The sequence below is a fragment of the Mastigoproctus giganteus genome, chromosome 2 (genome assembly GCF_048544385.1).
Source record: "Mastigoproctus giganteus isolate SK-2022 chromosome 2, ASM4854438v1, whole genome shotgun sequence".
In the NCBI taxonomy this organism is placed as follows: Eukaryota; Metazoa; Arthropoda; class Arachnida; order Uropygi; family Thelyphonidae; genus Mastigoproctus; species Mastigoproctus giganteus.
Window position 1 is genome coordinate 199,676,187 of NC_143576.1, and position 25,296 is coordinate 199,701,482.

The 25,296-nt window shown below is 38.2% G+C and overlaps 1 protein-coding gene across 1 annotated transcript in view; it reads left to right on the top strand.

Annotated features, from left to right (window-relative positions):
- LOC150089905 (uncharacterized) overlaps positions 1 to 25,296 on the top strand; it is a 268,835-nt gene that overhangs the window by 177,162 nt on the left and 66,377 nt on the right. Inside the window, exon 4 of the mRNA XM_090390125.1 lies at positions 3,756 to 5,446. Coding sequence (XP_090246251.1) covers positions 3,783 to 5,446 — 1,664 coding nt within the window. The 5' untranslated portion in view covers positions 3,756 to 3,782. The remainder of the gene's footprint in view (positions 1 to 3,755; positions 5,447 to 25,296) is intronic.

The window sequence follows — 25,296 nt, forward strand, 5'->3', positions numbered from 1 at the left end:
GTGGTTACTTTATCTGCAGATTCTTAATGCATGAAGAATCACTACTGATAATCAGATCAAGAGTATTACTCCCTCTAGTTGCCTCCCGAACATGCTGATGTAGAAAACAATCATCCAATAAATCCACAAAAGTCTTGCTAGTGTGTGAGTGACCAACCCACAAATTCCAGTCAATGTCTGGAAAATCAAAATCCCCCATTATATAAGACTCTCTGATTTACTGGCCCACTCTATTTCCCTGTACAGTTTCTTATTATACTTATCAGAGTCATTAGGCCTATAGCACACTCCTACTCTCAATTTTGATCTCCCGTTGCTTATTTCACACCAAACTGACTCGACACTGCACTGTCCAGCGATGTCGAGTGGCTTCACTTCCTTGGATTTTATGTGTTTCTTAACTAATAGCATAACCCCTCCTCCCTATCCATTCTGTCTATCCTTTCTGTACACATTGTACTCCCCAAATTCCAGTTCTGCATTCTTTATATCTGTGTGACACCACATCTCTGATATCCCAACAATATCTGCCTTTGATGTTTTAACAATACCTCGATTTCATCAAATTTATTTACCAAACTCCTAGCATTGGTGTACACGCAAGTATACATGCACCTATTCCTATTCTTAGCTACCCTAACACAACCCATGTGTTTACTTGTACCGCACTGACTCCCAGCAATCTCTGAAATAACCTGCATCTTGTTTTCCAGGCTGCTGCTCATTCCAATAGAAGCAGTGCAAGAATCACTTTCACCTCTGCCAGTGGCTACTGTTAATCTATTAGTCCTCTCCCAAGCTAGTAGTTTTCCGACCCACCCAACACTGTCTCGTTAGCATCAGAAAATATTCTTGCACCCTTTCTATTTATGTGTATCCCATCCCTGTAGAAGCAATCTCTCCTGTTAACAAGTACAAACCAGGCTGAAAAAAAAATTCTTCCCCTTGAGCCTTGCACAGTCTAGCTGCCACTTTTCCGGATGAGGATAACTACAATGAAGTTCTCACATATTTCTTCTCAATCTACATCGAAGGAGTTGCAAGAAGATCACCTCTCTTTCCAATTACAATATCGAATCATTCTGAGGCTGCTGAGAGATGTCCTAAGACTAGGATAGGCAGACGAAGGCAGATTACGGGAAATCCTTGGCAAAACATGCTAAGATAAACAGCAAAGATTTCTTTACTTATATCAACTCTAAAAGGAAAGGGATGAATCTGATTGGTCCACTTGACATCGGTTCGACTGTTGATGATCCTGCTCAGATAGCAAACAAACTGAATGAGTATTTTACATCTACATTCACACATAAGGAATTATTAAGGTTTGAAAATGGCAGAAGGTTATCAAATTGTAGCAGGATACTTAATGATTTTTTAATAACTGAGAGCAAAGTGGAGGAGAAAGTTTTGAAGTTAAACGTAAGAAAAGCACTTGAGGTGGATGGGATCTATCCAGTTATATTAAAGGAGGCGGCAAAGCAACTAAGCAAACCCTTAGCCATAATTATGGGAGCATCCTTGGACTCAGGGGTGGTTCCCATGGACTGGAGATGTGCAAATGTATCCCCAATTCACAAAGGGGGATCGAAGGGTGACACGAGTAATTACAGACCATTTAGTTTAACTTCTGTTCCGGGTAAAATAATGGAGTCACTGTTTAAAGATGCATTGCAGGATCATCTAGACAAGACTGCAGCAATAATTCAGACACATCATGGGTTTGTTAAGGGAAAGTCTTGTCTGACAAATTTGATAGGATATTATGATGTGGTTACAAAGGAACTGGATGCAAAAAATAATTTTGATACCATATATTTGGATTTCAGGAAAGCTTTTGACACTGTTGCGCATGGAAGACTATTGTACAAATTTGAGCAGAATGGTATTAAGGGTAAGTTACTACAATGGATAAAAGGATGGTTAAGTGGGAGAAGACAGAGGGTGGTAATCAATGGGTGCTGCTCTTCGTGGTCTAATGTTATTAGTGGAGTCCCACATCGGTGTTGGCTCCGCTGTTGTTTTGTATGTTTATCAATGATATTGATGAAGGTATATCAGGCTTAATGTCGAAGTTTGCAGATGATACAAAGGTTGGCAGGGTTGTTAATGACAGTAATGGCAGTGTGCTACTACAACAGGAACTAGATAATTTGGGCAGATGGGCTAAGAAGTGGCAACTGAAGTTTAACCTTGACAAATGCAGAGTACTGCATATGGGTAGAAGCAACCCCAGAGAAACGTACCAACTGTATGGTACTACACTTAAGGTGGTAGAAAATGAAAAAGACCTGGGAGTAATTGTGCAGTCAGATATGAAGTTTTCTGAGCAATGCAGGCAGGCTGCCAGGGCAAGTCATGGGGTTTTGTCAATGATATATAGGAATTTTGCTAGCAGGGAAAAGGAGGTGATTGTCCCTTTGTATAAGGCAAAGGGACAATCACCACCTTGAGTACTTGCACATACTGCGTAGAGGTCTGGAGGCCTCATTTTAGGAAGGATGTAGATATTACTTGAGCGTGTACAGAGGAAGGGCAACAAGATTGGTGAGGGGAATGAATGGATCCTCTTACCAAGAGAGGCTTAAGTTCTGCAAATTGCAGTGGCTGGAGACTAGGCACCTGCACGGTGATCTGACTGAGGTGTATAATGCCTTGAATGGGTTGAGCACGCTGAATTCTGATGGGATCCTTCCACTTGTTCAGATTACCAACCTAAGGGGACATAAATTCAAATTAAGAAAGGACAGATGTAGAATAGATGTGCGGAAATTTGCCTTTAGCCAGCGGGTGGGTGGTTAATTGCTGGAACAAACTTCCATCTGTCATTGTGGAAGTTGGAGGCATTTGGAGGGAATGGCGTGATGTTTTTTTTTTTTTTGCTGATGCTGCATAATCTCATACACATGCCACTACTACTACTACAAATTGTTGTGAAGATTTTCACGCCTTAAACTCGTTTCATTGTAGTCACCCAAGAATTTGGAACCTATTAGATGGATTAAGACGAGATATAGCTTGCCAGCAATTATTATTAGCCAATGCCCATTCAGGTCACCCAGAACTCAGAAAAAAAGAGGGATGAGACCCTTAGTAATCAAGTGGCAATAGTTGTGCAGAAATATCAAAACCAAGAAGATAAATTGAGGTTTTTATGCCAAATGGCCAATCTGCAGTGATTAAATTTTTTTTTTTTATATATATTTCTTTTATATTTTGTTTTATATAGATATTTCATAAATAAATAGATACAACATATCGAGATATGACAAAAATAAATGTTTTTTATTTTTCCCCTGTTCTGTTTTGTCATAGTCCTGTTTTGTCACTGTTCTGCTTTTTCATAGTTCTGTTTCTTCATGTTCTGTTTTGTCATGTTCCATTTTGTCATGTTCTGTTCTTTCATGGAACCGGTTGTTTCCTCTAGCACTCATGGTGCAATTATTTGTATGACAAAATTTCCTAAATATTCTGAAATTGTCAATTATAGTAATAACTCTCTTACTGTACTATAGCAAGTTGTGTAGTGGGGGAGTGTGCATGCTTAAGTAAAGTTTTTTATGGCTGTTACTGGAAGACTCTCAGATTCAGACACTAGAATATGTTTTCTTTAAATTGAAAAAGACTTGGCAACTGCTTTCCTTTAATGCTTTAAAACAGTTCATCCCAGTTACTAAAGTAAGTGAAATTTCTGATAATACATATTTATTGAAATAAAATAATCGTAATGTTTAATTTAAATTTTTATCTTGCAGCATTATGATTATCACAACAAGTAAGAAATGAAGAACATGGACAAATCAGGCTCAACGCAAAAAAGAAGATATAACACTCGTTTTGGTGGTGTTCCTCACCCGGTAGTTACTTTTTATAAAGGAGAAAAAAACTTTGCTTTTTGTACCTATAATAAAAATTCCTTACTTAATGGGCTTTTTGGTACAAAACATCAAAATTCTGAATCATCATCTGCTGAAACTACATGTGATTCACAGAAGCAGGAACAGCAAGAAGAGGAGGAAGAAGAAACACCATCTAAACAGGAACACCATCAAAAACAGCAAGAGCAACAGCAGAACGATCACTTTCAGAAACAGGAACAGCAAGAACAGCAACTGCAGCAGCATGACCAGGACCATCAGCAGCATGAACAAGATTGCCAGCACGAACATGAACAGGAGCATAAACAGCTCGAACAAGAGCATCTTCAGCAACAGCATGAACAGGAGCAACAGCAGTTACAGCTGGTTTCGTTAGGTGCGAATAGTACAGTTAACACTAACCTTCACAGAAAAGCATGTTGGATTTTGCCAAAGCAAAAACTAAGTTGGGATAGCTCTCATGTTGCTAGTTACAATCCCAAAACAAAAATGTTTCGTTGTGTAGTGTGCCAAGCTGTTGGTTTTATGTCTCGTATTGCTGAACACTATCTTGGTACCCATTGTAATGCCAAAGTATTTCACTGTCCCCAGTGTACATATTGCAGTGCTTGGTGGCGTTGTGTTCGTAATCACATGAGCAAGCATCATGGTGTGCACAATGCACCAGCATCAATGTGGAAAAGTCAGCCACTTCTAGATGAAATATTGCAGTTATTGCAAAATCTGAAATACAGTGTTGATTGTCAAGATAGGGTAGAAAAAGTAGCAGAGAATGCAGATAAGCGATATATTTGTCCAAAGTGTCCATATGCAACAGACAGAAGAGATCTCTATAACAGGCATGAAAACATACACAGAGAAGAAAAACCATTCCAGTGTTATATTTGCTACAAGTTATTCAATCGAGCTGATCATGTTAAGAAGCATTTTTTTCGAATTCACAAAGAATATGAATACGATATTAGTCGCATTAGGAGGTTACCTTCTAAACGAAACCGCATCCCTGTTGCCTCCTCTTCATCTTCTCCTTCACCATCTGTGTATAATGGATTGAATTACAAGAATGATTTTTATCAACCTAGTACATCTAACCAAAGCACTCTTTCAAATATTCTTAATATTTTGTCTGGATCAGGTGGAGTTGGATATCCCAGTGGGATTTTTTATAATTCTGGTTGTCAGTCAGAACCAACAAATATTGTGGGCACATCAGCTTCGCATCTCACAGGTGGCTGTATGGAATCAAATGCAAACTTATCTGGTAGTACGTCAACTCCGTTAATTAAAAGTATATTGGGATCACCAAATTCTTCAGTGATTTGGAAACAAAAACAGATGAGCCTTAAGTGTCCATGTTGTTCATGGAAGGGAGCTGATGCTTGGCACCTTCGTCACCATCTCAGCAGTCATGTGAAATCCTTTTCTTGTGTTTTGTGTGACTTCAAGTCTTCAGAAGAGGAACAGTTAGCAAACCATGTTCTCAGTATTCATGGTAAACGTGCTTGCACAAAATGCAATTTCTTGACAGATAATGAAATCATTTTGAATGCTCATGTAAAGGAAATACAGTAAGTAGCATTTATTGGATAAACTAATGATATAACTTTACTTGGTATAAAAGATTTTGAGGAATATATGATCTAAAAAAAATAGATTATAATGTTTTTTATTGATGTCAGTTGTAGTCTACATTATAGTTAAATTTTTTTTTAAATTTAAAATTGTACACAGGAACTGTTATTTTAAAATCTCTGCCAAGGTGTGAATTTAACGAATAGCACGTTCTCCTCCCTTGTGAATTAATGCTTTATAAAACTGCTATCTCTCTCTCTCTCTCTCTCTCTCTCTCTCTCTCTCTCTCTCTCTCTCTCTAAAACACAACTTTCACCATTTGATTTGATTTCAGAAAAAAATAATATTAATATTACTTTTATTAAGTAATAAATGTAATATTAACATTATATAAAATTGCATTATAATAATTAAATGTAACTAACATTTATTAAGAAAACATGAGACTAATTGAGAATGCATATTAGACATTGATTAGCACTGATCTGTTCATGAAGTGAACACCAAAGGCCATTTTGTCATTTATAAAAAGCAATTTAATAAGTTTAACATTTGTTCATTCCCTGACAAAGAACACTCAGCTATATGTTTTTTGAAACAACATATATATGTTTTCATTGTTTTTGGGATGCTGCATTAGAAAAACAAAATCAAGAGGTGAAAAAATTGTAATATGCTGGCTGACCCACTTAAATAAGATCTTAAATACTGGATTATTGAATTTTTCAAGCAATCGAATGCTGCACTATTGGACTTCCATGTGGCATATTGTTTCATGTTATGCAAAAGGTTCATATGAAGTATACCCAAAAGCCTTACGCTATTTCAGAATTTTTATTCTTTTAAATCAGGTTATACAATTTGAGACAATAGTTAGCATTAGTAAAGGCACATGATGCAAGAAAGCAAGCTTATATAGCATCAGCCAAAAAAAAAAAAAAAAAAAAAAAAATCTAATATCACCCATCCACTCGTTCCAAATGTTTGTCTAGTTCTGCCTTGAATCTGTTTAAGCTATCAACTTCTACAACGACAGATGGCAGTTTGTTCCAGCAATCAACCACACGTTGGCTAAAGGCAAACTTCCACACATCTATCCCATAACTGTCTTTCCTCAATTTTAATTTATGCACTCTCAGGCGATTATTCTGAGCAAGAGGAAGAATCCTATCAGCATTGAGCATGCTCAAACCATTCAAGGTTTTACACATCTCAATCAGAACACCTGGCAGGTGCCTGGTCTCCAGACACTGTAATTTGCAAAACTTAAGCCTTTCTTTGTAAGAGCAACCCTTTGTTCCATTCGATAATCTTATTGACCTTTTCTGCACTCACTCCAGCAGCTCTACATCCTTTCTAAAATGAGGCCTCCAGACCTGTATACAGTACTTAAGGTGTGGCCTGACCATTGCCTTATACAAGGGGATAATCACCTCCTTATCCCTGCTAGAAAAATTCCTGTATATCATTGACAAGACACCATGAGCTACTCTTGCAGACCGTCTGCACTGCTCAGAAAACTTTATATCTGCCTGCACAATTATCCCCAGGTCCTTTTCATTCTCTACCACTGTCAGTGGTAGAGAATGAAACGTTACTCTGGTGTTACTGCTTCCCATATGCAGTACTTTACATTTGTCAGTGTTAAACTTCGGTTGCTGCCTCTCAGCCAATCTGCTCAACTTTTCTAAATCCTGTTGCAGCAGCGTACTGTCGGTAGTGTCATTAACAACCCTGCCAATCTTTGCATCACCTGAAAACTTGCACATTAAGCCTGATATACCATCATCAATATCATTAATAAATACAGAAAACAACAATGGACCCAACACTTGAACCCTAAGGGGACTCCACTAATAACATTAGTCCACGAAGAGCAGTGTCCATTGATTACCTCTCTGTTGGTGCCATTGTAGAACAGCATCATATTTTAGGTTTTCTTCTAGCTCCTCTTGGGTACCATTCTGTTATTTTCTTAGTCCATCTGTCATCATGTCTTCGAGCTATGTGTCCTTCCCAAGACCATTCTAGTACGTTAGTTTTGGTAAGAATGTCCTTTACATGAGTTTGCTGCCTAATCCATGTGTTTCTCTTATTATCTAACAGTCTTATTCCCAATATAATTCGTGCCATTCGTCGCTGTGTAGTTCTCAGCTTCTCTTCCATTCTTTTGGTGGGTGCCCAAGTTTCACTTCCATAAGTCATGGTGGGGAGTATACATTGGTTCATTATTTTACGTTTCAGACAAACTGTGATATTTTTTTATTTTTTATTTTTTTTATGAAAACCCCAAACACAAAAGGTATCAAAACCTATAGTACTTAGTACCGTGCATGGGTTGAAGGAGAAGTATGGGGGGAGGGGGTTGCCGGAAACTTTGTTCTAGAGACTAAACATGGGTTTCACCACTTCAAGCCTCCAATAAGCAAAGTGGTGGTATTTGCTCTTCAGTATGTGACTATATTTCCTGAATGCTATCCATCCAAAATTTATTCTTCTCTTGACTTCCAGCCATTTATCATTATTACAGCTAATAACTTGTCCCAGATAATATGTGACTCCACCTTTTCAATTACTGCTCCTTCAATCATTATGTCCCTTTCTGTGGCATACTTGTCCATCATTACTTTTGTTTTAGCCATATTCATCTTTAGTCCAAAATCCTTACTAACTCTGCATAACTGATTAAGATTTTCCTCTAATTCTTTGGGATCGTGGCTTATGACCACAATGTCATCTGCAAATCGTAAATGGTTCAGGTACTCTCCGTTCGCATGACTCCTTTCTGCGACCAGTCTAATCTTCTGAAAGCTTCCTCAAAGGCAGCAGCAAACAGCTTCGGAGATATTGTGTCTCCTTGTTGAACTCCTTTCTCAATTTTAAATTTCCTACTGTCTTTGTCTAGTCTAATAAAGGAGGTAGCACTCTCATATATTTTCTTCAAAATCATGATATATGGGGTATCTGTGCCTTGTCTTTCCAGTTCCCAAAGCATTGCCTTATGCTGTATGGAGTCAAATGCCTTTTCATAATCCACAAATGCCAGGCATAATGGAGTTTTATATTCATTTGCTTTCTCCATTAGCTGTGATATTACATGAAGGTGATCCATAGTTGAGAATCCTAACCTAAATCCAGCTTGCTCTTTCGGTTGATTCTCATCAAGTATTCTTTTAATCTGTTAGTAATGACCCTTGCAAACAACTTGTAGATGTCCAACAACAAGCTAATTGGTCTATAATTTCCTATTTCTGATTTATCTCCTTTCTTATGCAGCAAACTATTATTGCATTATTCCACAGCTTAGGTGTTACACCTTTTCTAATGCATTTTCTGAAGAGCCTTGCAAGTTTTTGTGTTATGTTTCTACCTCCCAATTTTAAAAACTCTACAGTCATTTCATCTTCCCCCAGGGTTTCTGATTCTTCATTTTCTTCAATGCATGTTCTACCTCATCAGGAAGAATATCTGGTATGTCGTATGTGTTTCTAATTTGTGATCCATCTTCCCCACTGCTGGCATCATTCCCTCGCTCCTTGTATAATTCTCTGTAGTAGTCTTCTGCTATTTGAATTATGCCTTCTCTGCTATTGATAAGTACACCCTCACTGTTCTTCAGTTTCTGTATCATTTGTCTTTTTGTATTACTGCTCATGGCTGCTGATTTAAGTCCTTTGTTTTCCCTTTATGCTCGTTCTACTTTTCTTGTTTTAAATCTTCTTTCCTCTCTGAGTCTCTTTCTAATGGTTTACATAAAAGAGCATACTCAATTTTCTCCTTATCAGTGTTTATCTTGCTCTTCATTTGTCACCTTCGGTTCATCATAACAAGTGTTTCTTGACTAGTTTTTTCTTCTTTGGATTTCTTTTTACCTATCTTAAGCTTTATCACTTTCAGTAAGTTGTAATATTCCTCATTGATATCTTGGTTCTGAGCAGTCTGCAGATGCTCAAACTTGTTCTTAAGTTCTAGTACATACTGCTTTTTCTTCTCTTCTGTTATCTCAAAGACCTTCATATTATATACTCAAATCAGTTTTTTCCTTTCCTTTCCTACATCCATATCAAGTGTGCATCTTACCATTCTGTGATCACTTCCAAAATTTACCTTATTCAGGACAGTACCAAATGGACCAAAAACTTTATGGACAAAAACCCAACTCCACCTTCGCTGCTTTCACTGTTTCCATTTGTGTACAGCAGATTTCCACTTGATAAACTTATAAGTGATTCATTTCTTCTTGTTGTTTCAGCCAAACCGACGATATACCAATTCACATTTTCTAGTTCCTTTTCTAGCTCTTATATCCTGTCTTTGCCAATGAGCGATCTTACGTTGTAATAGGCCAAGTTCAGTTTCCGTGCATAGCAGCCTGGTCGTACCCAGAGATTCTTAGCACCCTTTGCTTTCACTCTGATCCTCTCGCTGCCATAAGATGGCGAGTGAAAGCCGCTGGGGACTTAGGGCCATTTGTTTCAACGTGCTGTCAAATGCTGGAGGGTTTGGTCTTTTCCTCTACACGCTGACCAGGCATCTTGAAGAGAACCACTCTACACGTTCGTTGCCACCTAAGTGACGTAACAGGACTTACATCGAGAAGGTGTGCATGAGTGGATTTTAGGGAGGCAGGCCAACCAGACTTCTCCTAAATCTTCTGTAATAGAAAGATATTGGATCCATCAGTGTTTTAGACTGTGTCTGATAACACACGGAATACCTGTTCCCCTCTAAGGCTTTATGTGAAGAAAATATCCCAACCCAACTGTGGAAAGCGATGCAAAGCCTATATAAAAACTCAAAAATCTGCATAAAATATATATTCTAGTGGCCAACTATCAGACACAATTAACACCAATAAAGGAGTCAAACAAGGATGTGGACTATCACCAAATTTGTTTAATATCTATATCAATAAAATTATTAAAGGATGGAAACAAACAGTTAACAACGGAATACAGTTGAACAACAGGAATAAAATTCACATTATATTATATGCCGATGATAAAGTTATAATTGCAAAATCCGAAGATGAACTACAGATAGCAGCAAATGAACTGAATAAAATAGGTAAAAAGTATGAGATGAAAATCTCCACCTCAAAAACAAAATCAATGGGATTATGTGAAAAAAACATACAAAGAGTCAAAATTGTTATTGATGTCAAAATAATAGAACAAATATGACTTCACCTATTTTGGAAATTTAATATCAAATGAATCCACACTAAACTACAAAAATATAATAAAATGACTGGAACAATTAAACTCCACTTCGGAAAACAAATGACAACCGAAACAAAATTACAACTACACAACATCACTTCAAAATCAGCTGTCTTCTACAGCTGGGAGACTTGGGTCATAAATAAGAAAAAGCACACCAACTAGAAGCAGCACAAATGAGATTTTTAAGACCATTATTAGGCTTTACAAGACTAGACCACCAAAGAAATTTAGATATCTGTGAGAAATTAAAAGTAGATAACATATAAATGACATAAAATTGTATCAGAAAAAATGGATGAACCACATAGAAAGAATGAACTCAGACCAGATCCCAAAATTAGTCTTTAACTACAAACCTACAGGCAAGAGAGATGTGGGTCGACCAAACAAAGATGGCGAGATCAAGACCACCTCCAAGAGCTACAACGTAACAGGTCTTAAAAGACCTAAGCCAGACCAAATTCATGATGATTACTAATGATGTTAAGAGTATGAAGGAGTTTAATTATGTGTGGGTAATGCGCACACATCATTTCTACTACAAAGTTAGTTTTAATGCATTGTTTTAATTATATCTCATATTGTGAATACCTTCACAACGAGTTGTCATGGTATTGCACTACCTTGAATAAGTAACTCTTCATCTGTGGAGAAGACTAATGTTACTTATTCTCGGTGGATACCACCACTCGGGCGGCACTCTTTGAAGCTTATTGGCTTCTTATCGGTGGGTGAGCAGGTACCCTGTTATTGCAATGGTGACAACCAGTTATGAAGTATAACTCCATGCATAATTAAACTGCTTCATACTCTTAGGCACTTAGCCAAGAAATATCTTTTAGATTAATCCACGCACACCATCAGGCATCTCTCACATTGTGGAGTTATATTTCATAACAGGGTTGTCACTCAACAACAGGGTACTTGCCCACCCACCAATAAGTAGCCAATAAGCTTCGAAATGGTGCCGTCTGGATGGTTGGTATCCGCCGAGAATAAGTAACATTAGTCTTCTCCCATAGGTGAAGCATTACTTATTCTAGGTAGTACAATACGATGGCAACTCATAAAAGTATTTGCAATGTGAGATATAATTAAAATAATGCATTAAAACTACATCGGTAATAGAAATGATTTGTGCATTACCCATGCATAATTAAACTCCTTCATACTCTTAGGCATTTAGCCAAGAAATATCTTTTAGATGTTAAGAGTAGATCTGAAGATTTACTCAACAAATACAAGGGCAATGTTGAGAAACAGTTGCAAATTAGCATTAAATTTGTAAGTGTCTGCAAATTTAATTTAACTGCTCAGACACAATAAGAGGGAATACGTGAATAGAGTCTTGTCAATTAATTTGACAAACAGAGCAAAGAGGGGGGATAAAGAATTCTTCACATATATGAATGCCAAGTAGAGCAGGACAAACCAGATCGGACCTTTACGTAAGGGAAAGGGGATAGTATTAAATACACCAGCTGCCATTGCAGATGAACTCAACAGTTATTTTGCATCGATATTTACAAATGAAAAACCTTTTGTGGCAATGGGAAATTGTGGGAGCGAAGTTAAAAAATACGTAATTAATGATATTGAAATTTCGCAAGATTATTTAATGAAAAAACTTTCGAGCCTACAGATCAGTAAGGCTCCTGGAGTTGATGGAATATAGCCTATAATCTTAAGGGAGGCAGCAAGCGAGTGCATTGAACCATTGAGGCTAATTAGGCGAGCATCACTAGACTCTGGAGAGATTCCCTTGGAAAAAATGCAAATGTATCTCCCATACATAAGGGTGGCTCTAAAAGTGAAGTTGGAAATTATCGACCTGTCAGTCTGACTTCAGTAGTAGGGAAAATCAAGGGTGCAATTCAGGATCATTTGGATCGAATTGAAATTCTTAAGGATACTCAGCATGGTTTTGTAAAGGGAAAATCATGTTTAACAAATCTGGTTTGCTATTTCGAAAGGGTCACTCACGAGCTGGATTTAGGGAATAATTTCAACATTGTTTATTTAGATTTCAGCAAAGCTTTTGACTCAGTCCCACATGAGCGATTGCTTTATAAGTTGGAACAGGTTGGAATCACTCTGAAAATCCTTAGATGGATAGAAGGATGGCTTCAGGGCAGGAGGCAGAGGGTTGTGATAAATGGCTATTCCTCAGATTGGGTTGATGTAAGAAGTGGGGTTCCCCAAGGATCAGTAGTAGGACCACTGTTGTTTTTAATTTTCATAAACGACATCGATGAAGGGATAGAGGGCGTGATGTGTAAATTTGCAGATGATGTTAAAATTGGTAAAGTAGTTAATGATCACTGTCAAGCTGAGCTTCTTCAGAGAGACCTAGATAGACTTCAGGAACGGTCAGAAAAATGGCAGCTATGCTTTAATCCAACAAAGTGTAAGGTATTACATCTGGGAAACAGTAATCCCAAAATAACTTATTCACTTGGTGGAGTTCAACTAAACCCAGTACTGGAGGAAAGGGACTTGAGTGTTACGATACGTCAGACATGAAATTCTCTGAGCATTGTAAACAGGTTGAAAGGAAGGCCCATGGTGTCCTATCGATGATCTATTGAACTTTTGCAAGTAGAGATAGGGACGTGATAATCCCATTATATAAGGCTTATGTTAGACCACACTTGGAATACTGTGTTCAAGTATGGAGACCACACCTAAAGAAAGACCTCGAGCTTCTTGAAAGGGTGCAAAAACGGGTAACTCTCCTGGTGAGATTGGCAAAAGGGCGTCCTTATGAAGAAAGACTTCGAATATGTGGGTTGAAAAATTTGGAAACTAGACACCTTAGAGGAGATTTCTTTGAGGTGTTTAAGGCCCTGAGAGGCATCAGTAAAATGAATGAGGGTGAAATTTTCAAGATTATAAATGATGCTAGAACTAGGGGACATAAATTCAAGTTACGGGGGGAAATGTTTAGATTGGACTGCAGGAAGTTTTATTTTAGCCAGCGAGTTATAAATTACTGGAATAAGTTGCCTTCATGGGTGGTAGAGGCCAACAGTTTGGGGAAATTCAAAGGTCATCTGGATGGTACCTTCGGGTAAGGGAAGCGCATAGGATGATAGGTTTAATTTCCTTTTTTTTTATTAATTATTATTATTATTTTTTGTTTTTATCATTGTTTTGTTCGGATTTTTTTTTTTTTTTTTTTTGGCTGGTGCAGCATAAGCCATAGGCTTTCTTGCACCATGCGGCCATTACTAATACTAATTTGTCCATGGAAAGACTGTGTAGTGTTCATGGGGCAACATTTTTCTGAGCATGGTCTGTGCTTGTTCACAGAACAGAGTTTTACAGAAATGAGATACTATTAAATAGAAGGGGTGCAAGAATATTTGATGATGCTATTGTGGCAGTGATAGTTGGGTTGGAAAACTGCTAGCTCGGGGGGGGGGAGGCGATACACAGACTAATAGATTACTAGTAGCCTCAAGACTCTCTTCTAAGTGATTCTTAGATTTTCTCTATTGGAACATGCAGCTATCTGAAAAGCAAGTTGATGGGAATTACGAGGCCTGCCAAAGGTTGTAATCCTTGTGGAACAACGAAATGTGTGGGATGTGTTGTAGTGTTATTAAAACCAGAAACAGCTGCATGTATACTTGCTTGTACACCAATGCTAGGGTATAGTAAATAAATTTGACAGATTTGAAGCACTAGTTAAGTCATCAAATGTAGACACAGTTGGGATATTGGAAACTTGCCACTCAGACATAAAGGTGAGTATAATGTGTATAGAAAGGATTGGGGAAGGAAGTGATGATCTTAGTTAAGAAGCACATAGAGTCTAAGCCAGTGTAACCAGATGATATGGATGGCCGTTGCAATGTTGAGTCAGTTTGTTGTAACATAAGCACTGGAAAAACTAAAATGAGAGTAGGAGTGTGTTATGGGCCTAATGACTGTGACAAGTGTAATGAACAACTGTACACACAAATAGAGTGGGCTAGTAAATTGCAATGTCTTGTAGGGAATTTTTCAGATATTGACTGAAACTTGTGGTTTGGTCACCCACACAGTAGCAAGACATCTGTGGATTTATCAGATGACATGTTTTCTACATCAACATGTTAGAAAGATAATGAGAGAAAGTAGTATACTCGAACTGATTATCATGTGTTAGAAAAACCAAGGAAGTGAAGCCAGTCGACATCGCTGGACAGTGCAGTGTGGAGTCAGTTTGGTGTGACATAAACATTGGGAGATCAAAATTGAGAGTAGGAGTGTGCTATAGGCCTAATGGCTCTGATGAGTATAATAAGGAACTATACAGGGAAATAGAGTGGGCCAGTAAATCAGAGTGTCTTATAATGGGAGATTTTAATTTCCCAGATATTGACTGGAATTTGGGGGCTGGATACTCACACACTAGCAGGGCTTTTGTGGATTTATTGGATGATTGTTTTCTACATCAGCATGTTCGGGAGGCAACTAGAGGGAGTAATACTCTTGATTTGATTATCAGCAGTGATTCTTCATGCATTAAGAATCTGCAGATAAATGAACCACTAGGTGGCAGTGATCACAGTGTGCTGAAGTGGGATTTACTCAAAGAGGTAACTACCATTAGGGGTAAAGGGAAGGGTTATTGCTTCCGTAAAGGCGACTACGATGGACTGAGACAGTATTTAAATTCTATACAGTGGGACCAACTGATGATGTTACCAACAGCAAATTCAAAATGGGAAGCATTCAAAGAACTTATCTTGGAAGCTACTAGGCTTTACATACCAACTAAGAAATATTGTTCAAGGTTTAGGCCAAAATGGATGTCAGATGAACTAATGAGGCATATGGCAGAGAAGAAAAATGCATGGGATACATACAAATTAACACATGACACAGAAGCCTATGATAGATACAAGTTGATATGCAACCAAGTTACAAAGGAGGTTAGGCAGGTGAAGGCAGATTACGAGAAATCCTTGGCAAGGGATGCAAAGAAAAACAGCAAAGAGTTCTTTACTTATGTAAACTCTAGAAGGAAAGGGATGAATCAGATTGGTCCACTTGATATTGATGGGTCAAGTGTTGATGATCCTGCTCAGGTAGCTAACAAACTAAATGAATATTTTGCATCGACATTCACACATGAGGAGTTATTCAGCGAGGGGAATGCCAGAGGTGTATTCAACTCTAGCAGTAAGCTACAGAATCTTGAAATAACTGGGAGTAAAGTGGAGGAGAAACTGTTGAAGATAAACACAAGAAAGGCACCCGGGGTGGATGGGATCTATCCAGTTATATTAAAGGAGGCAGAAAAGGAAGTAAGCAAACCCTTAGCCATAATTATGAGAGCTTCCTTGGACTCAGGGGAGGTACCCATAGACTGGAAATGTGCAAATGTGACCCCAATTCACAAAGGAGGATCAAAGGCTGACACAAGTAATTATAGACCTGTGAGCTTAACTTCTGTTCCAGGAAAATTAATGGAGGCACTGGTTAAAGAAGCACTGCAGGATCATTTAGACAAGACTTCAGTTATAGCTCAGACTCAGCATGGTTTTGTCAAGGGGAAGTCTTGCCTGACCAACTTGATTGGATACTATGATGCAGTCACAAAAGAACTGGATGCAGGGAATAACTTTGATATTATATACTTGGATCTTAGAAAGGCTTTTGATACTGTTGCACATGGAAGACTGCTACACAAATTGGAGCAGTGTGACATTGGAGGCAAATTGCTGCTATGGATAAAGGGGTGGTTGAGGGGGAGAAGACAGAGAGTGGTAATCAATGGACACTGCTCATCGTGGACTGATGTTATTATGGAGTCCCTCAGGGCTCAGTGTTGGGTCCATTATTATTTTCTGTATTTATAAATGATATTGATGATGGTATATCGGGATTAATGTCCAAGTTTGCAGACGATACAAAGGTTGGCAGGGTTGTCAAGGACACTACTGACACTATGCTGCTGCAACAGGATCTGGAAAGGTTGAGCAGATGGGCTGAGAGGTGGCAAATGAAGTTTAACATTGACAAATGTAAAGTTCTATACATGGGAAACAGCAACCCCAGAGCAACGTATCAACTCTGTGGTACTACACTGACAGTGGTAGAGAATGAAAGGGACCTGGGGGTGGTTGTGCAGGCAGATATGAAGTTCTCTGAGCAGTGCAGACGGGCTGCAAGAGTAGCTCATGGTGTATTGTCAATGATATATAGGAATTTTTCTAGCAGGGATAAGGAGGTGATTATTCCCTTGTATAAGGCAATGGTCAGGCCACACCTTGAGTACTGTATACAGGTCTGGAGGTCTCATTTCAAGAAGGATGTAGAGCTGCTGGAACAAGTACAGAGAAGGGCAACAAGATTAGTGAATGGAACAAAGGGGTGCTCTTACGAAGAAAGGCTTAAGTTTTGCAAATTACAGTGTCTGGAGACTAGGCACCAGCGAGGTGATCTGATAGAGGTGTATAAAGCCTTGAATGGTTTAAGCATGCTCAATGCTGATGGGATTCTTCCTCTAGCTCAGAATAATCACCTGAGAGGGCATAACTTCAAATTGAGGAAAGACAGATGTAGGATAGACGTGCGGAAATTTGCCTTTAGCCAGCGGGTGGTTGGTTGGTGGAACAGACTTCCATCCCTTGTGGTGGAGGTTGATAGCCTAAATAAGTTTAAGGCTCAGCTGGACAGGTATTTTGAACGAACAGAGGGGTGAAGTGGAAGTGGTTTTTTTTTTTTTTTTTTTTTTTTTGGCTGATGCTGCATAAGCTTGCTTTCTTGCATCAAATACCTCTACTAATGCTAATGCTAATGTGACTCATCATGCATTAAGAATATCCAGATAGAAAAACAACTTGGTGGTGGTGATTATAATATATTGATGTAGTTATATACTTAAAGTTATAACTACTGTTGAGGAGAAGGGAATTTTGCTTTCATAAAGGTAACTACAATGGTCTCAGACAGTTTTTAGTGTATACAGTGGGACCCACTGATGATGTTACTACCAGCATATTCTAAATGGGATGCATTCAAGAAAGTAATCGTAGAAGCTGCTGTAGATAACCTGATGTGACTAGTGACAGAGAAGAAAACTGCATTAGATGCTTTAAATTTTGAGGAGATACAGAAACCTACAATAGGTAAACTAGTCTACAATTAAGTGAAGACTAACTGTGGCCATTTAGTGGTTAGCCAAGAGTAATCTTGGCTAACAACTAAATGGATTAGCCAAGCTGCGGATTATAAGAAGTCTCTGGCAAAAAATGCAAAGAAAAGTAGCAAAGACTTCTTTACTTATTTAACATCTATTGCATCTAGAGAGGCAGCAACCTTTAGCAATAATAATGAGGGTATCCTTGCATGTGAAGCTAGAAAGCAAGATTATATAGCATCAGCCAAAAAAAAAAAAAAAAACCCTTCCCATTTCATCCATCCATTCACTCCAAATGTTTGTGTAGTTCTATCTTGAACTTATTAAAGTTGCTGATCCCCACTACAACAGATGGAAGTAAATTTGTTCTAATTATCAACAACCTGCTGGCTAAAGGCAAATTTCTGCACACCTATTCTACAATTGTCTTTGTAGAATAGATGTGCAGAAATTAGACAGTTTGAATTTTTGCCTCCTCAGGTGAGTAATCTGAGAAAGAGAAAGAATCCTATTAGCATTGAGCTTGTTCAATCCATTCAAGGCCTTATACACCTCAGTTAGATCACCTCACAGGTGCCTAGTCTTCAGAAGCTGCAATTTGCAGAAATTAAGCCTTTCTTGGTAACACCAATCCTTTGTTCCACTCACCAATCTCGTTGCCCTTCTCTGTACTCGTTCCAGCAGATCTTTCCTAAAATGTGGCCTCCAGACCTATATACAGTACTCAAGGAGTGGCCTGACCATTGCGTTATACAAGTGGACAATCACCTCCTTATCCCTCCTAGCAAAATTCCTGTATATTGACAAGACACCATGAGCTACTCTTGCAGCCTTTTTGCACTGCTCAGAACACATCATATCTGACTGCACAATTACCGCCAGGTCCTTTTCATTAGCATTAGCAGAGGCATTTGATGCAAGAAAGCAAGCTTATGCAGCATCAGCCAAAAAAAAAAAAAATAAAAATAAAAAATAAAATAAAAAAAAAAAGAAAAAAAAAAAAAGAAACCACTTTTACTTCACCCCTCTGTTCGTTCAAAATACCTGTCCAGCTGAGCCTTAAACTTATTTAGGCTATCAACTTCCACGACAAGGGATGGAAGTCTGTTCCACCAACCAACCACCCGCTGGCTAAAGGCAAATTTCCTCACGTCTATCCTACATCTATCTTTCCTCAATTTGAAGTTATGCCCTCTCAGGTGATTATTCTGAGCGAGAGGAAGAATCCCATCAGCATTGAGCATGCTCAAACCATTCAAGGCCTTATACACCTCTATCAGATCACCTCGCTGGTGCCTAGTCTCCAGACACTGTAATTTGCAAAACTTAGCCTTTCTTCGTGAGAGCACCCCTTTGTTCCATTCACTAATCTTGTTGCCCTTCTCTGTACTTGTTCCAGCAGCTCTACATCCTTCTTGAAATGAGACCTCCAGACCTGTATACAGTACTCAAGGTGTGGCCTGACCATTGCCTTATACAAGGGAATAATCACCTCCTTATCCCTGCTAGAAAAATTCCTATATATCATTGACAATACACCATGAGCTACTCTTGCAGCCCGTCTGCACTGCTCAGAGAACTTCATATCTGCCTGCACAACCACCCCCAGGTCCCTTTCATTCTCTACCACTGTCAGTGTAGTACCACAGAGTTGATACGTTGCTCTGGGGTTGCTGTTTCCCATGTGTAGTACTTTACATTTGTCAATGTTAAACTTCATTTGCCACCTCTCAGCCCATCTGCTCAACCTTGACAACCCTGCCTACCTTTGTATCATCTGCAAACTTCAACACTAAGCCTGATATACCTTCATTGATATAATTGATAAATATACAAAACAAGAGTGGGCCCAACACCGAACCCTGTGGGATTCCACTAATAACATTAGTCCAAGAAGAGCAGCATCCGTTGATTACCACTCTGTCTTCCTCCACTCACCAACCCTTTTATCCCTTGTAGCAACTTACCCTTAATACCATTCTTCTCCAATTTGTACAGTAGTCTTCCATGCACAACAGTGTCAAAAGCTTTCCTGAAATCCAAGTAATATTATATCAAAATTATTTTTTGCATCCAGTTCCTTTGTAACCATATAGTATCCAATCAAATTTGTTAGACAAGGCTTTCCCTTAACAAACCCATGCTGTGTCTGAATTATCACTGCAGTCTTGTCTAGATGATCCTGCAATGCATCTTTAACCAGTGACTCCACTTTTTTTACCCAGAACAGATGTTAAACCAACTGGTCTGTAATTACTCGTGTCTCCCTTTGACTCCTCCTTTGTGAATTAAGGATACATATGCACATCTCCAGGCTATGGGAAATTCCCCAGAGTCCAAGGATGCTCTCATAATTATGGTTAAATGTTTGCTTAGTTCCTTTATCTTGTCCCTTAATGTAACTGGATAGATCCCATCCACCCCAGGAGCCTTTCTTATGTTTAAATTCAACAATTTCTCCTCCACTTTGCTCTCAGTTATTACAAAACCATTAAGCATCCTGTTACAGTTTGATAAACTTCTGGCATTTTCCTCCCTTAATAACTCCTCGTGTGTGAATTGTAGATGCAAAATACTCATTCAGTGTGTTAGCTATCTGAACAGGATCATCGACCGTCTAACCATCAATACGAAGCGATCCAATCTGATTTAACCCCTACCTTTTAGAGTTTATGTAACTAAAAGAAGTCCTTGCTGTTTTTCTTAGCATTCTTTGCCAAAGATTTCTTGTAATCTGCCTTCGCTTGCCTAATCTCCTTTGTAACTTGATTACAGACTAGTTTATATCTGCCATAGGCTTCTGTATCGCCTGATAATTTATATGCATGCTATACATTTTTCTTCTCTGCCATGAGTCATTAATTCATTTGACAACCATTTAGGCCTAAACCTTGAACACTGTTATTTAATTGATATGAAAAGCCTAGTAGCTTCCACAATTAATTCATTGATTTCTTCTTTTCTTCTCTGTTAAGAGTCTCATTAGTTCATTTGATAACCATTTAGGCCTAAACCTTGAACAATATTTCTTAATATGTATGAAACTTTTAGTAGCATTTACGATCAATTCCATGAATGTTTCCCACTTAGAATTTACTGTTGATAACATCATCAGTTGGTCCCACTGTACAGAATTTTAAAAACTGTCTGAGACCACTGTACTCACCTTTACGGAAGCAAAAACCCTTCCCTTTACCCCTGATGGTAATTAAATCTTTAAGTAAATCCCACATCAGTACACTGTGATCACTGCCACCTAGTGGTTCCTTTATCTGCAAATTCTTAATGCACGAATAATCACTGCTGATAACCAGATCAAGAGTATTACCCTCTCTGGTTGCCTCTTGAACATGCTGCTACAAAAAAACAATCATCCAATAAATCTACAAAAGTCTTGCTAGTGTGTGAGTGACCAACCCACAAGTTCCAGTCAGTATCTGGAAAGTTAAAAATCTCCATTATAAGACATTCTGATTTACTAGCTCACTCTGTTTCTCTGTACAATTGTTTGTTGTACTCATCAGAGTCATTAGGCCTATAACACACTCCTACTCTTATTTTTGCTTTCACAGTGTTAATGTCACACCAAACTGACTCAACATTGCACTCTCCATCTATGTTAACCGGATGCAATTCCTTACATTTTGTTTTTCTTAATTGACAGCATAACCCACTTCTCCCTTCCTACACATTGTACTCCCCAGATTCCAATTCTCCATTCCTAATATCTGTGTGACACCACGTTTCTGATATCCCAACAATATCTGCCTTTGATGTCTTGACCAGCACTTCAAATTCATCAAATTTATTTACTATACTTCTAGCATTGGCGTACATGTAAATATACATGCACTTCTTATTCTTAGATACCCTAATACAGCCCATGTATTTATTTGTTCCATGATGACTGTCATCAGTCCCTGAAATCCACAGCACCCCTTGCTCCAGGCTGCTGCTCATTCTAATAGAAGTAGTGCAAGAATCACCTTCAATTCTGTCTATGGCTCCTTTTTACCTTTTAGTCTATGAATCCCTTCAAGCTAGCAAGTTTCTGACCCACCTAATGCTGCCTCGATAGCATCAGCAAACACTCTTGCACCCTTTCTATTTAAGTGTATCCCATCCCTGTAAAAGCAGTCTTCCCAGTTTCCCTTTCCCTTTGTACCATAGGCTTCTGTGTCGCCTGATAATTTATATTCATCCCATGCATTTTTCCTTCTCTGCCACAAGTCACATTAATTCATATGATATCCATTTAGGCCTAAACCTTGAAGAAATTTCTTAATCGGTATGAAAAGCTTAATAGCTTCCATGATTAATTCCTTGAATTTTTCCCACTTAGAATTTGCTATTGGTTATCACTATCAGTTGATCCCACTTCATGGAATTTAAAAACTCTCTTGAGACCACTGTAGTAAGCAAAAACCCTTCCCCTTACCCCTGATGGTAGTTGCATCTTTAAGTAAATCCCACATCATTACACTGATCACTGCCACTTAGTGGTTCCTTTATCAGTAGATTCTTAACACATGAAGAATCACTGCTGATAATCAGATCAAGAGTATTACTCCATCTGGTTGCCTCTCAAACATGTTTCTGTAGAAAACAGTCATCCAAAAAATCCACAAAAGTCTTGCTAGTGTGCGAGTGACCAATATACAAGTTCCAGTCAATATCTGTAAAGTTAAAATCCCCCATTATAAGACATTCCAATTTACTGGCTCACTCTATTTCTCTACACAACTGCTCATTATAATCATCAGATTCATTCTCATTTTCCCTTTCCCATTGCTTTCACCACACAGACTCAACCCTGCACTGTCCAATCGTGTCAACTGGATGCGCTTCCTTAGATGTAAGTCCTTAGATTTTGTTTCTTAACTAACAGTATAACCCCCTCCTCCCTTTCTGTAGCCACTGTACTCCCCAAATTCCAATTCTGCACTGCTTATATACGTTTAGCACCATGTCTGATGTTCCAACAATATCCATTTTTGATGTCTTGACCAGCACTTCAAATTCATCAAATTTATTTACTATACTCCTAGCATTGGTGTACATGCAAGTATACATACACCTATTCTTACTCTTAGTTACCCTAACACAACCCAGAATCACTTTCACCTCTGCCTGTGGCTAATCTGTTAGGCTGTGAATTCTACCAAGCTAGCAGTTTTCCAACCCACCTAACACTGCCTCGATAGCATCAGCATATATTCTTGCACCTTTTCTATATAAGTGTATCCCATCCCTGTAGAAACAATCTCTCGCATAGACCACCCTGAGAAAAATTCTGCCCCATGATCTTTGTACAATCTCTCCAGGGTCGAATTGGTTGAAAAGGTTTTCATCATATACTCCCTCCTATCATGTGTGATCAGAATTGCAGACACTTTCAAATTTAACCCTAACTCGCGACTTTTTTCAACATTGACCTGTACTTGTTAAGTAAGTCCGTAGATCTCCTAGTCTTAATGTCATTAGTGCCAATGTATACGACTATATCACCCTTTGTGCCCTTAAAAGTTGATATCTTCTCTACAATATCATCAAATTTTACCCCTGACTGACATACCCCTGTGCTATTCCACCTATCCTTTTTACACAGTATATTTCCCATCTCCCTTACAATACAGTCACTGGCAATAACTAGCTCCCCTGGGACCAGCACATTCTGCCCCGAAGGTTGCTGCTGTGTTGCCTGATGATCAATTGCAATTTCTGGGATTGAGGTGGGCATCTGAGAGCTTGATGCGTCCCCCAATTTAATTCCTTTGGGGCCATCTACCCTATCCTTCAAGCTCTCATAGAGGCCCATAATAACACTGAGTTGGCGACTAACTTCCTTACACTGCATACATTGAGCACACACACAAAGATATCCCTCTTGGCTACATCATGTTCTGTCCCAGAAAGTCTGCAAACATTTTGTGTTGCACATTTCTTTAGGCTGTGATGTGTTAGAGAATCGCTCCCTTCGGTTCTTCCCCAAGCCACAGCATTCCAGCTACTTTGTGCACGTTGCTTTGCTGCTCTACTTTGGGGCATGATTTCCGTTTATATATGATTTAATTAATTAACAATGAAAATTAATAAGGTTAATAAATTTAATTGATTAATTTACTATACTATATTACTGTGCTGATGCAGTAATACGTATTCCACTCTATAGTTTTATGTTATACCTTAGCTATCAAATTTAAGATATACGTTATCAAGTTACGCTATACTGTAATAATCAAAATGCTAAATTAGTTATATCCTTATCTAAATACAAAAGATATATGCCCAAAAAGTGATTAAAATCTTCAAAATACTTATTTATTACAATTAAAGCCCTACTATTCTTCTACGCTACAATATTCCCACCAATACGACAGTAAGAGTAGCAAATTGTAACTTAAAGTCGCTAGCTAAATTTAAAAATATAAGCTAATGAATGCTATTAAGCCTATTCAATCTAATTGTTAAACAAATTAATATGTTAACTAATCAAAACTACAACAGATATGTCCAAGAAGTGATTATACTCTTCAAAATACTTATATATTACAATTTAAAGCTTACTATTCTTCTGAGCTACTGGTTATGCTACAGTATGCCCACCAAAAACACCACTATGATAGTTGTAGGAGTAGTGAGTTGTAACTTACAAAATCACTAGCTAAATTTAAAAAATAAGCTAACGACACCCCTGAACTTATTTAATCTATTTGTAAAACACAAATTAATATGCTAACTAATCAAAATATGATAAAATTTCAATGAAAACTTATTTGCTTTCAGCAGCTACAGAAGTCTACATCTTCACCAAGTGACACCTGGTGGCTTACTCCAATTCAGGAAGTGGGTCCTTATGGACTGGAGATGTGTGAATGTATCTTTATTGAGATTAAAGAGGAGTAATTACACTACAGACCTGTAATTTTAATTTCTATTCCAAGGAAGATAATGGAGTCACAGGAACACATAGACAAGAATGCAGTTATATAGCAGTCACAGCATGAATTGATTTAGGGACAATCATGTTTGACCAATTTGATTGGATACTGTGTTGCAGAAACATAGGCACTGGATTCAAAAAATAATTTTGGTATTATACTTAGATTTTAGTATTTCAATGTTGTTGCACACTAAAAGGCTGCTGTACAAATTGGTGCAGTGTGGCATTATTGGCAAGTTACTGCTATGGATAAGGGGATGGTTGAGTTTGAAAAGACAGTGCTTATCAGTGGGCACTAGTCTTCTTGGACTAATGTTATTAATGGAGTTCCTCAGGGTTCATTGCTGGACCCATTATTGTATTCTGTATTTATTAATAATATTCATGAAGGCATATCAGGCTTAATGTCTAAGTGTGCAGATGATACAAAGGTTGGCAGGATAGTTGACTACAGTTATCAGAGCATGGTACTGCAACAAGTTCTAGGCAGATGGGCTGAGAAGTGACAATTGAAGTTTAACATTGACAAATGCAAAGTATTGC